Source organism: Dermacentor variabilis, chromosome 7 (assembly GCF_050947875.1).
Source record: "Dermacentor variabilis isolate Ectoservices chromosome 7, ASM5094787v1, whole genome shotgun sequence".
In the NCBI taxonomy this organism is placed as follows: Eukaryota; Metazoa; Arthropoda; class Arachnida; order Ixodida; family Ixodidae; genus Dermacentor; species Dermacentor variabilis.
Genome location: NC_134574.1, coordinates 45241261 through 45255123, shown reverse-complemented (window position 1 = coordinate 45255123; position 13863 = coordinate 45241261). Strand labels below are relative to the sequence as shown.

General features: G+C 44.4%; 1 protein-coding gene across 1 annotated transcript in view; it reads left to right on the top strand.

Moving 5' to 3' along the window:
- The window catches only part of LOC142588609 (cytochrome P450 2C20-like), an 81623-nt gene extending 70865 nt beyond the window's left edge, over positions 1-10758 (top strand). The window contains exon 9 of the mRNA XM_075700444.1: positions 10518-10758. Within this exon, the coding sequence (XP_075556559.1) occupies positions 10518-10705 (188 nt within the window). The 3' untranslated portion in view covers positions 10706-10758. The remainder of the gene's footprint in view (positions 1-10517) is intronic.
- The last annotated feature ends 3105 nt before the right edge of the window (positions 10759-13863 follow it).

The window sequence follows — 13863 nt, the reverse complement described above, 5'->3', positions numbered from 1 at the left end:
TGGTTCTATTATAGACTGCATATTTCATGTCTTCAAGAAAGCCTTTAATACAGTTTCCCATCGTTCTCTTCTTAAGATCAGTACTCTTGACCCGCATCTGCTAAAGGCGAGAGCCACTGGGGATATAATAATCCAGGGACAACCAAATTAGGAAGACCCACTATACTTCAACAAAAGACACTCTCTCACCAAAACAGGAATTGGCCTCCCTAGTGCAGTATTCGGCCACTCCCTCCCAAATGACTCATTCGATCAGCCAATGGCCCTCAGTCCCAAGCAGCTGCGGAGCCCCTGACAAGGCGGCGGTCGGACCTGTAACGTAACAGAGGGTGCTAATAATCTCTGGACTCGGACAGGCCGCCAATGAAAACAGACCTTGGCAACATTTAACATTCAAACTCTCTCGAGTGAAGCTAGCTAAGCAGGAATCTTCGAGGAACTATCAGGCATTGTTTGGAATATCAATGGCCTTAGGGAGGTGAGAAGAACTCGTGAGGCTTAAACACGGCTGACTAACGGCCAGGTCTTATGCTATAGATGTTTCCAGAAAAGAAGCAGTACGGAGTAGGATCCCTAACCCATAAGAACATAGCACTCAACATTGACGAATTCTACAGCATTAATGAGAGGGTAGCAATAGTTGTAATCAAACCTAATAAGAGGTATGTACAGTATTGAAGGTAGTACAAGCCTACGCTCCAACCTCCAGTCATGATGATGAAATAGATCAGTTTTATGAAGGTGTTCAATTAGCAATGAGAATAGGGCAAACTCAGTATACTCTACTAATGGGTGACTTCTGTGCAAAAGTGGGGAAAAGGCAGGCTGGGGAACAAGCGATTGACAACTACGGCGTCGATTCTGCGAACACTGGAGGAGAGATGTTGGTAGAATTTGCGGAAATAAATAAGCTACTAATATTGAACACCTTCTTCAGGAAGCGTAAGAACTAGGCACCTACCCAGGATTTTTTGTCGGGAGGGGGGGGGGCAGCTTAAGGTAACTTTTCTATGCAAATGAGGGGGGCACCTTTACTAGTACAAATGTGAATAACACCCACCATTCGCCATAAAAATGCGTAAACCCGCAAAAGAGAAATGAAATAAGATGTATTTTACAGTTACACCTGTGCGATACACACCTCCTTTACTTGGCAAACAAAGAAACACGCCAAATGTACTCGCGCAGGAAAGAAGCGCAGGATGAACTCTGCCAAGAACAAGTAAAGAAGCGAAAGTGTAAAATAAAGATTACTTTAGTAGAATAGAACTTTAAAAAGCAGTAGTTGGCAACAAAGACACACGGACCCCGCGGAGTTGTGTTACTCCGCCAGCCAATGATAGAAGCAAAGTCGTCGTCATGCGGCCTTTTCAAAATGGCGTCGTACTTGACACCTCCGGAGCGTCTGCTGTTCTTCAAAAGTCATTTCATCAGCGGAAACAGTGAGGTGTGCAACAGACATGGACAAAATGTATCGAATCTGAGCATTTCACTCTTCAAAAGTCTGCTGTGCAGTTCATTTCACTGCTGAACCCGTTTTACTCATGAAACTTCACTGCCAACTGAAGTGAAATTTCACGACAAATAGTTGTAGCAAAGCAAGCATGTTATTTCAGTTCAATAATGAATTGGGCATTCACCATTGCACTATAATAGGTGAGGGGAAAGGTATAACATTACGCGCTAATAATTTATTTTGTAGATACCGCCTTATTTGGATAACAGAAGAGGTTTGAAGTACGAATTATTTGGAGCGTCGCGAAGGAACAGTGGCTGACGGTTATGAGGTCGTGGGCGGGGCTTCAATGCACACTTAAGAGGAAGCTTTAGCTCGGGTGCTCCTATCTAAATACATGTACAAGGAGAATTCGTCTTTCTCTGCATCAACTGCACCAAATTTGACAAGGTTTGTTGCATTTAAAAGAAAAAGTTAAACTCTAGTGACAGTTGGTATCTAACATTTGCTTTATAACGTGACTGTTTTATTAAAAATTATCAAAAATCAAAAATTTTCAGAAACCGAGACTATCAAGTTTACAACTCTGTCTTTCGGCAAAGAAAAATGATATTACAATTTTCTGAGTTCCATCTAATAGTACATTTAAAGCGGACAAAAGTGATATGTTACATTCGAATCTCAAAAAATTTAGTAATATGAAAATACACCTTTTGCAGAACGCTTGTAAACAACGTAACAAATTCACATAAAATGTAAAATGATATATCGAATTTGTCCGCTTTGAATGGTCTAATGATGCTGTTTACAGAACCACGACATCTGTTCTTGATGCAGAGCTATGGATTTGTAAACTTCGTGCTTCTATTCTTTTTTTCAAACTGTCGAAAATTTGACAATCTTTTTAACAAAATTCAGGCATTACATCGAAATTCCGCTTCAAACAGTCACTAGAATTTAACTCCCTCTCTCAGATGCAACCAATTTCATTAAAATCGGTCCAGGGGTTATATCAGAAAAACATTTTTCCGTTTTACGTGTATTTGAATAGGCCACCTAGGAGTTGGGCCCGAGCTAAAGCTTCCTCTTAAATTGTATCCGACTATCGTAGCGTTTTTGAATTATCTCTGGAAGAAATATACAGAAATATATATTTGCAGAACAATCACAGTTCTTTTAGATCCCTCGTTTACTGCTCTAACAAGTTAAGTGCCACAACCGACTCTTATTGTTATTTGGAAGTTACGTAACGATGCGTGGCCGCCAGTCGCATACAACCGCGTATGGCGCAGGAAGCTGCGACTCTACACGTACTGCGCCCACCGCCGAAGGTTAGAAAAATATCTACATAAGCACAGCAGAGAAGTGGCAACGTTAAGCGGTTCGAATGATAACTGTAGAAGCGTCATTCAGAACACTCGGAATTGCCCTCCACTTCCGGCGGCGTTTTCTCTACTTCCTTTTTAGATAAAAACATGTTGATCGATGAATATTTTAATAAACAAAGGTTACATTTGTTAATTATCGTTTTTCCTTCTGTTTGGCTGTTGCCTTGGCTCTCTCCCTTCGTAGATCGCTTAATTTCTCAAGTCCTTTCGATTCTGGTTTCCAGTTGGCAATTTTGCACGAAAATTTAAGAGCTGTAGAATTAGGGAAAAACCAGACGAGTTAACAGGTGACAGTCATATTGCCTATGAGTTTCAAGGTTATTGCAGGGACTGATCATAAAAGCTCTCTCGCATTATTTTATTTTCCACCTTATGTAACCCATATCACGGGTATATGGTTCCGAGGATATGTCAGCGACGCGGCGAGCCGTCACTCGAGGAAATAATGAAACGAAAACAAAAGTTAAACGCAATTGGCATTTTCTCTGACCGCAACTCGTTCCACGTGCATAAAGCCCAGCTGACCACGAACTGAATCCCTTTCCTGGTCCCTGGATCAGTCTAAACGAAGAAGGTTGACCTTACGAAGCAACAACGATGGGCGTGACCTTTGAATAGACGGTGACAACTAAATGCATCTCGAGTTCATCGCGCGGGCACCGAATTGATGAGGAAACTGGCCATCACATCCCAGGAGACGCCGATAACTACCGCCAACCAAAAGGAGTGAAAAAGGCAGCAAAATGTTGACCGCCGAATAGCTGCCAAGTTTCAACATTGATTTGGCGGCGCTTTAGGAATGTGTGTGAGAAACGGTGGCGTGGGCGGGGAGCGGGGGGGGGGGGGGGGTACGTGCCTGGTAAGAACAAAATGCGGACCTGGAAAAGCCCTGACTGTGAAAGGACAAATCTAATTATTTTCATACTTTCTGTCGATCCCAGAATAGTGCAGGATGTAGAAGTGCTGGGTAGAATAAAGGAGGGTGCAGTGATCATAAGTTAGTGAGGTCTAGGATTCACCTCAGTTTGAGGAAGTACAGATTAAAATTGGTCAAGGAGATACAGGCCAACCAAGACACAGTAAAAGAAAAAGCAGATCATTTCAGGCTGGTAATTCCAAACAAATATACAGAGAGATGACATAGAGGTAATGAATGAAACCTTAGCTAGGCTGGCTTCAGAAGCAGCAATTAAAGTGGGAAGTAAGGTACCAAGGTAAACAGTAGCTAAGCTGTCCCAAGTAAAAAAGTACCTAACAAATAAATGACAAAAAATGAAAGTGTCATAAGCCTCTCTGTATGGCTTTTCAGGCATTATGAAAAGATATTTGGTTCAGCATGAGATACCAGCAGTCGTAGAGGCATTACGCAATCAATAAGTACAGGACTTTTACATAAACATATTGAAAACTATCTACAGAGATTCCACAGCTGCCTTAATTCTCCTTAATAATTTGGAAGATACCAATAAAGAAAGGGGTCAGACAACGAGACACAATCTCTTGCAGTGCTATTCACTGCGTGCTTGGAAGAAATATTCAAGCTATTAAACTGAGAAGGCTTAGGAGTGAGTATCAACGGAGAATATTTCAGCAACCGTCGATTTGCATATGACATTGTCCTGTTCAGCAACACTGGGGATGAGTTACAACAAATGATTGAGGACCTTAACATATAGAGTGTAAGAGTGAGATTGAAGGTTATTATACAGAAGACAAAGATAATGATCAATAGCCGGACAAGGGAACAAGAATTCAGCATCGCCAATCAGCCTCTAGAGTCTGTGAAGGAGTTCGTTTACCTAGGTCAATTACTCAGAAGGGACCCTCGTCATGAGAACAAAATTTACAGAAGAATAAAAATGGGTTGCAGCGCATACGGCAGACGTTATCCGATCTTGACTGGAATCTTACCATTACCACTAAAAAAAGGAGTGTACAATCGGTGCATTCTGCCGGTGCTAGCATATGGACAGAAACTTCGAGACTGACAAAGAAGCTCGAGAACAAGTTAAGGACCGCACAAAGAGCGATTAAACGAATAATGATAAGCGTAACGTAAGACACAGGAAGAGAGCGGTGCGGATCAGAGAACAAACGAGTATAGCCGATATTGTAATTCACATTTAAGAAAAAAAACGGAGCTGGGCAGATCATGTAATGCGCAGGTTAGATAACCGACGGACCATTAGGGTTATAGAGTGGGTGCCAAGAGAAGGGAAGTGCAGTCAAGGGCGACAGAAGACAAGGTGGGGTGATGAAATTCATAAATTTGCAGGTGCTAGTTGGAATCCGTTGGCGCAAAATAGGGGTATTTGGAGATCGCAGGGAGGGGCCTTCGTCCAGCAGTTGACATAAAATATGATGATGATGATGATGATGTTTATTATTTATATTACTGACTTACCTGCATGCGTTTCATCAACTATTAGACTATTTGCTGATGACTGTAGTCTACCGTGTAGTGGCTAACCCAGATGACTGTACCGCTCTTAAGTCAGACTTAGTATTTCTTCATGTTGTAGTGACTGGCCGATGAACCTGAACATTATTAAATGCAAAGTAATAAGGATTTCGTACTCTCTTAATGGCTAGAAATCAGTTTCCGTCCCTTCCTACAAACATCTTGGTGCCCAAATTTCTAATTGCTTAACATAGCGTGAGAATACTCATTATGTAATTAACAGTTCAAACTGCATGCTTCGTTTATTCCATCCCAACTTTTATTCAGCCCCACCTCACTAAAACTAACGCTCTACAAAACATTAGTAGGGTCCAAAGTAGAATATGGGATCTCTCGTCATCAGTGCTTATTCCTTCTCTTGAGGCCACCCAGAACCGTGCAGCTCGTTTCATTTACGCCCATTATTCTCGTACTTCCCGCATGTCTGCAATGAAATCTTCCCTTAACCTTCCTGATCTATCTTGCAGAAGAGCAGTTGACCGCCTCCGTCTTTTTCATAAAATCTATTTCACTAACCATTATCTCAAAATCGCTCTCTTTACCGCGTCTTCCTCCATCCCTTCACGCGTTGATCGTCGTTTTAAAGTTCAAGTGCCAAGCTGCCACACCAACTTGTACTTACATTCATACGTTCCAAAGACGTCATTGCATGAGATCACCTCCCCGCCTCCATCGCCAGCAACCCTGATGAAACTTCATTCAAGACGTACATCTGCAATAATGTACCACATCTGTACCACTCCTCTCTGTAACACCGCAATAGCATTGAGAGTATTTCAAATAAATAAATAATAAACTAACACAAACGAATGGATCAGTGGTATGGCGCTTTCTGCCGGGAGCTTGTTTATGTTGCGATGTATCTTACGATGAAATATTTCCATGGCTTCTTGGAAGGACGCCCATCCGCCACTTGGTGAGACCATAAGCCCTTGAAAAACGCCTTCAGGTCGTCTAAACTTACGTACTCTCCGAGAAGAGCTCCGTCATTACGCTTTCCTTTCAAATTTTCAACCACGATTTGACAAGTAAAAGACGCCGAAATCACCGCCGACGCGCTGAGTCGTATTTCAAATCATGCAACACCATAGTTCATGCGTCAACGTCTGGCATAGTTGCAAGAGCACGATCAGGAACTTCGCGCACTTCGTTCATTTCTACCTTCACCTCTGGTGCTCCAGGAAGCCGAAATTTATGACCTTGGCATTTCCATCATCTTCGAGGTTCACGACATTTTCTAACACCACCGTCATTACGTTCGATTTCCACTACGCCGCCTCTTCTTTTTTTACCAAATTCGCCCTTTGTCACATCCCGCGAATCGTTCATCACTAAAACTTATAGTGTAACGTTTTGTTTGGCCTCGTATGAAAGTGGATGTGCGCGCTTGGCTGCCTGTGTTCCTTGCTTGTGTACTACGCAAGGTGTCCAGGCACTGTGCTACGCAGCTGACCGGATTTGCTCTACTGCCTTCCCGCTTCTCTCTGATTCATGTTGACCTAGTCCGACCCCTGCTTCTTCCATGAGGTTCCGAAATATAGGGACCATCGTCAACACTTCCACGCGTTGGTCACAAGCCGTGCTAGTGCCCGATGTAACAGCGGAGACCGTTGCCATGCACTGCCCTTTTCTCCGCATAAGTCTCCCGCTTCGGGACTCCGGCTCACATTGTCACCGACCAAAGCCGAAAGTTCGAGGTGGCCCTACTCCGGCAACTGGCAAGACTCGTTGTCACTTTCCACTTCAGAATTACAGTGTAGTATCTCGCAAATGTTATTCGGAGTGAGCGCAACCCTCCTCAATATATGCACCTTAGTGCAACTCGGATCGCGACAACTAAGTTACATCGTGAACGGAAGAGCTAACGCACGATGAAATGTTATTCTTGACGAGTCACTAACCTGAAAAAAAAATAATTCACTTGCTTGAGCCTGAATGAAGCGTTGTTACCGCATCACCGCCTCGCGAACGAATACTAAAAAACTGATTTCATTTTCTATATACGCAGAATCCCGACTCGATGATCGGCCGCGCGCATTTCTGTCGACTTAAAGGCACGAGAAACGTAACAGCACCATCGCCCACCTCTTAGCCTTTGCGCGTGCTTAGAAGATTGGGAAGCACGCACGTTGGCGGCAATGTAACTTGTAATACTCTTTCGAACCTTCAGCGATTGTTCGCGCCCTCTGTCGGCCTTTGTACGTCATAGCCGATATGCGTCGCGAATTCACATGGTAAGGATGGCGCAGATTATTTATAGGCTACTGAGGGCTTGGTGGAGGGCAGGATGTTGGCATTAGATTGTAAATGTATTAATTACACCCATTGGCAAGAGCATCTTGCGGCACTCAATTGACAAATATTGCGTACATAATTACAGCGCATGCGATACATTCGGAATCGTCATGGCACAGCGTTAGCGCTCGTTCAGATACCTTAAAAAAATAATTATGAAAACAGGAAAAAAAGCTGCCGTCACTGAATATGTATAACCGTCCGTATAGAAACTTTATGCTATACAGGAAGTTATTCGGAGCTAGAAAGCCAACGCGAACGCCTAACGCGTACCGCGTTGCTATGCGTGAATTCACTCGGCGAAAGGTTGTCTGCTACACTCGAGCGGTGTAGGTGGCGCCACGGTCGGGGAGGGAGCGTGAAAGAGAGGACAAATGAGGAGTAGCGAAGGCGGAGCAGAAGAGTGTCGCTACTTTACGAAGTTTAAGGAGTTTTACGGCATCGCGGCACACGCAAGAGGCAGCGTTAGTACCAGAAAGCCCGCCTTCGTTCATGGCGTTTGCCGCTAGCGTTTCCCGGTAAACATTGCGGCTACATGCACTGCAGTTGCCGGGGGGCGTGAGAAGCAGTCAGGCATCTTTGAACTCTGTCGCGTTGCACCCTTAAAGGCGAAGCTTAAGTGTCCACCAAATTTATTTATACGTGGAAGAAAGAGCAGGTCTCTTCGGAACGAAATGATAAGGGCTTGGCCAAGCAGTTTTAACAGTCCCGAATGACGGACTATGTGTTTAGTTTGATTCGTGATTTTCCGTCCCTATTCAGAAGCGGGCGCTGTTTCCCAAGCAGAAAATAGTGAGTATCGTATTTACAACACTGAGCACAGCATGTGCTATCCAGTCAATCTGCCATGCGCGAGCGCTGTGAGGGTACAATTTTCATCGCGACGAAAAAAGCCGCCCGAAAGCTTCAATTAAGTGCAACATACGTATTTGTTTGTTCGTGCGCTCAAAAGCCACGTCTGTGCCCATTACAGCACTAACCCCTGCACTTGTACCACGAATTCGTACAGAGCACACAGTACACATTGAACACTAAAAAAAATATCTATGAGAATATCCTGCAAATATGCACATGCTAGAAAACCGGGAACACCATAAATTTATAAATATCAATGTACCAAAAGGTTACATCTTAGAAAGCTAATGGGGGACGTTTTTTTTAATCAGTCCTGTATTCATTTTTATTACTCGCGGAAGTAATGGCCGCCGCTTCGAGTAATCCAGCTGCGGGACCAGAATTGCGCTTCTGGCACAAATGGTTTTCATCTTGATGAGATTAAGATAAAGACAGTGGTGCACGTGCACGTTCTTGGCAAGCGCATGTTCCAGACGAGTAATTTTTATCCTTCAGAATTGACCCAAACCCGTCCTTGAGGCCTTTGTCGACCTGAAAGCCACCTGTTATGACGAAGATGGCAAAGAAGAACATGGATTACCAGCACAAAGTTCCCTGTTCATTACGTGACACAAGCTATTAACGTTACAGAACGCCTAAGGTTCGCTAAGATGGACAGCGATATGAGCAACACTCACATGCTGCGTGAATACGTCGCCAGCTAATTGCGGGAGCGGATCAAACTCTCAACTGTCCAAGTAAACAAATTCCGGCAGTCACATCCTTACACTAGCGACAACCTGCGTGTTAATTAATCGTTGAAATACCGAGATACTTTGCACCAAAGCACAGATACCGTTATGAGGAAGGCCGTGGTGGGGCACTCATGAATAATTTTCACGACTTGGGGTTCCTTAACGTTCGCCCAATGCACAGTACACGACTGTTTGTTCAGGCCGCCCGTATACAGCGTGCTCAGACGTGTCACAGAGCGACCGCGGCGGGTCGTGCACGCGCCTTCGTGCGTGCGCGCACTTGTGCGTGTGCCTTTGTGTGTGAGTCTGCGAAGGGGTGTGTGTGCGCGCGCATGACGTTTAGCGCATATGCTATGTGTGCTCCCTTCTAAGAGCCCTTGAAAGCGATTCCGAGCAAAGGAGGTCGTGGAAGAAAGCATGTCTAATCCCTACAAAATATAATTTACACCCTCTAGGCACTTCATAAGAAGCCAACAAACGCTGACACCGAGGACAACATAGGGGAAATTACTTGTGTTTAATAAATGAAATAAAGAAACGAGAAGTTATGGAAATGAAAGTGGATGAAAAAACAACTTGCCGCAGGTGGGGAACGATCTCCCAACCTTCGCATTTCGCCTGCCAGGGACTCCGAGGTTTCTACTAAAAAACATAAATATCCAAGAAAGTGGATAGGGAAACGGCGCCGCGGTGGCTCGATGGGTAGAACATCGCACGCGAAATGCGAAGGTTGTGGGCTCGTTCCCCACCTGCGGCAATTTTTTCATCTACTTTCATTTCCATAATTTATCGTTTCTTTATTTCATTCACTAGGAACAATTAATTTCCCGTGTTGCCCTTGGTGTCCGTGCCTGTTGGCTCTTTATGATATGCCCAATGAAATTCGGGCCCCTCGGTTAACCCCTTTCTTCTCTAATTTACACCCTTTGTGGTTCGTCGTGTCTCGAAAGAATATTGGTCATCTGCTTTGCTTTCGTTTTCTTTCTTGAATAACCGAACTGATTGGGCTGGTCGGTGATGAAGCATCTTGTGTGAAAGCGCAAAACGTTTGACAGCGGGCATTCGTGTTCCTCTCATGCTGCTAAATGTTACACACTGTCGCACAAATGCGTCTTTCTTGAAGACCCTGTGTTCGCTAGTTTACTGTCAAGAATGTTATGCACACATTGATAATGTTTAAATGCCGTTCGTGACCTGGAAGTACTGGGTGCGCCCGGTTAATTAAAGTACAGGCACACAATCTTGGTAACGACGATTGTTTGGGGACAACATACGCCGCAAATGGTGCAGACCTCTCTTAGAGTGATGAATCGTAATTTTAATCACAGGTAAACGCACCTGCCCGGGCGAAGTTCTGGCTACTGTCGAAATCTTCCTGGGCGTGACGTCACTGCTTCAGCGATTCCGCGTTCTGCCGGGTGGCAAGGTGCCTTTCGACATCAACAGCCCGGCCGTTCTGGCTGGTCACGTGCAACACCTGAAGCTGCGGTTCATAGACCGGCGCCAGAGCCACTGAACATCGATGCTACCGACGTCCGAAGATGCTGTCACATCAAAAGCGTCTCTAAATAGTGCTTCTTTAGCTTTCCCACCGAAGGATGAGTGTGAAAGAAAGGACAGAACTGAAGAAGTTAGTGATCTAAAATCATGTTTTCTCTTTTGTGTTTCTTCGTTTATTCTTTCATTGTCATTCATTGATTTCATTCTCAGTTAATGGTAAATAATTTCTTCCATTCTTCTGAACTGCTCGTCGACAGTCTAATTTATCTTGCGCGCATCAATATATCACTGTCTTAATACTAGTTTTTCTCTATAAATCCTTTCTGTTTATGCGGCAATTAACAATGAAAACAACAGCACCACGATTGTCTTCTGGGAAAATGCGTGAAGTAACATTGCTCGCAGACCACTACACATCAAGTTTGAAGTGAAGTATACTTCGGCCTCCCTAAGTATAGACCTCGGGGCATTCCGAAGCATACTCTAACGCCATAAAGTTCAAGCTAGTTTCGTCATTCAAGCACTGTGTTGATTCTATCTCTTTCAGTCATCAATTATGATGGACTGTCGACAAATGTGTCGAACTTTCGTGATTTCATTCTCATTGCGATGCACGCTCGACTAAAATTGGGTCATAACTTCTAAATGTAACTCCTATATATATTAATTTCTTTCACCTCAACTCTCGCTTCTTAGAATAGGCACTGCCAAGCGATGTCTTAAATAATGACACCGTTGACGAGTTCGTAACGTGAGTTAAGTCCTGCTTCCCATACTTTCCATAAATTATATCCTTCTATATAGGCTATAATATTCTGCAAGTTACGCTGAATATGGCTTTTGATTGTAATACTTAGAGAGTGTCTAACAAAATGCCGCAAGTTATTATGCGTGGAATGACTGTCTTGTTTTTTTTTTTTTTTTTTTGGGTGCTCTAATAAATGATGTAATTTGGTGGTCCGTATTTTTGCTTCTCAAAGCTAAATTCACCCAAATTTTTCCTAAAACTATTACTTTCACTTAATTACCCCTTCTGTATCAGCCTAAAAAAGGCTTACGGTGTTTATAAATAAAAATAAATTATCAGGTCAAGGTGAAAATTATGCTTTGTGCATCTTTTAGTGAGTAGTAATCACTACAGAGCAATGAAATTGCTTGTGGTTGTGCAAAACGATATAGCGCCTCTTCTTCATAAATGTAATTGAATCAAATGCTCCAAGCACATACATTAGGTAATCATTCACTGCAGTCGCTGCGAAAAGGATAAACGCACCTCCCGGTTGGACCTATGTAGGCCTTCCCACATGTCGCACTCAAAAACGTCCATGATGGCCGTTTTTGAGTGCTCTAAAGCACTCCAAGAAGGCCAATCTTGTTCAGATGGTAAAAAAAGTAGCAATTTTAGCCGAAAGGCGAAGCATCCACTGCGATAGCAAATTAATGGACAGCTGTACGAAGTAATGATAGTAGTTTTATCGACCGTATAAACGTGAAAACATAGCCATACTAACTAAATGAAGAAGCATGGTGTGACGCGCTCAAGCAAACATGAACACATCTCACTCGATGACCCTGGAAATTCCCAATCAAAATGCTGTAGTGAGGAAGCGCGGCAGCAGCAGCAAGCGAATTGGCCTTAGTGCTGCCTCTCGCATCAACGCGAACTAAGCCGCGAGAACAGAGCGCACGGTGGACTATGTTCCCGTCGCACATGGCTTTCAAGATACAGCGAGCCGGGCGTATGCGCGCGGCGGCACCGTGTAGAGCGCGTCCCTACCCCCGGAACCTAGCGCGATGCAAGACGGTTCGCTTCTTCTCCGCTTTCCTCCCATGAGCGCACGAGATTGAGCCGCGATCGGCTCAATCTCGCACGTGGATGCTTCCTTAAAATGTTGTACGGCATTCAGTATAGTGGTCGTTGGCAGCAACATTCTTCAGATTGAAATGAAATGTAGAATATGGTAATGGGCGGTCCTTACAACTTCCGTCAGCTGGAATGGCGGTCCAACAACTGGAGGCCCCGTGAACCACCAAAAGTCTTTTGCTCCAGCCTCTGTAGCAGATATTCGCCACCTGTTGCGGCTCTGTCCGGGAACAAGAGCTAATCGAGAAAAAAGGATTCCAATAGCTGCCAAGCTACCAACGGATGACGCACAAAGTTACTGGCGTAGGTCAGCGTATTCCGCTACTCCAATTTCTGAATGAGGAGGGCAGAAATTGTTTTCACTTTCATTTATATTGAATCGAATTAAATAAAATTTTTCCTTCAACGTCTTCCCAGTTTCAAATGGAGCCAAAGAACAAAGGCACCGAGTGCCTAAAAGAGGTTCCTGCCCTACATACAGGTGCGCCAGCACAGCGAATACAAACTGATCACATTTAGTTACACTTTAAATCTGAGTAAATAGACATTTTATATAAAGAAAACAAATCAACTTGGCCACGATCGTGCATATTATATAGAAGCAATTCCAAGAATGACAAGGACGGCACAAGATCTACACTGTTGCAACCAATAAGTAAATAACCATGACTTGAGATGAGCGTCACGAAAAAAAAAGCCGGAGTTTCGCCCAGAAAGTGAAGGATCGATTGCGACAGCAAATTAGTAGACAGGTGTACGAAGTAAGGATAGTAGTCTCATCAGCCGTATAAACTTGGAAACGTTCGCTTAGGGACTAAACTAACGAGCATGGGGTCACGCGCGCACAGGCAAGCATGAACACCTATAACCCATTAACTGCGGATACTCGCTGTCAAAACGTTGGAGTGATCCAGGAAGCGCGGCAGCTGGAGCGAGCAAACTGACCTGCGTGCTGCCTCTCGCTTGAACGCGAACTGAGCGCGCACGAAGCTTTGAGCCCTCCGCACAGCTAGACCCTGTAGTCACCACAGTTCGCTATCAAGATAGGGCCTGCTCCGCCGTCGGAGTGGAATACCGTTCTCGAAGACAGCGTTCAAGTAGAGACCGCACAGCAGCTGTCGAAGCAGAACGCCCCTCCGTCCCGGACCTTCTTCCGGTGTTTGGCGCGCGACGGAAGACTGCGCGCTTCCTCCCTACTTTCCTACCATGCGCGCTCGAGATTGAGCCGCCGCCGTCAGCTCACGCACCCACGCTTTCTTCACTCCCACATACAGCATACGGCGCGCGTCGACTATGCCGTATACGGAAGA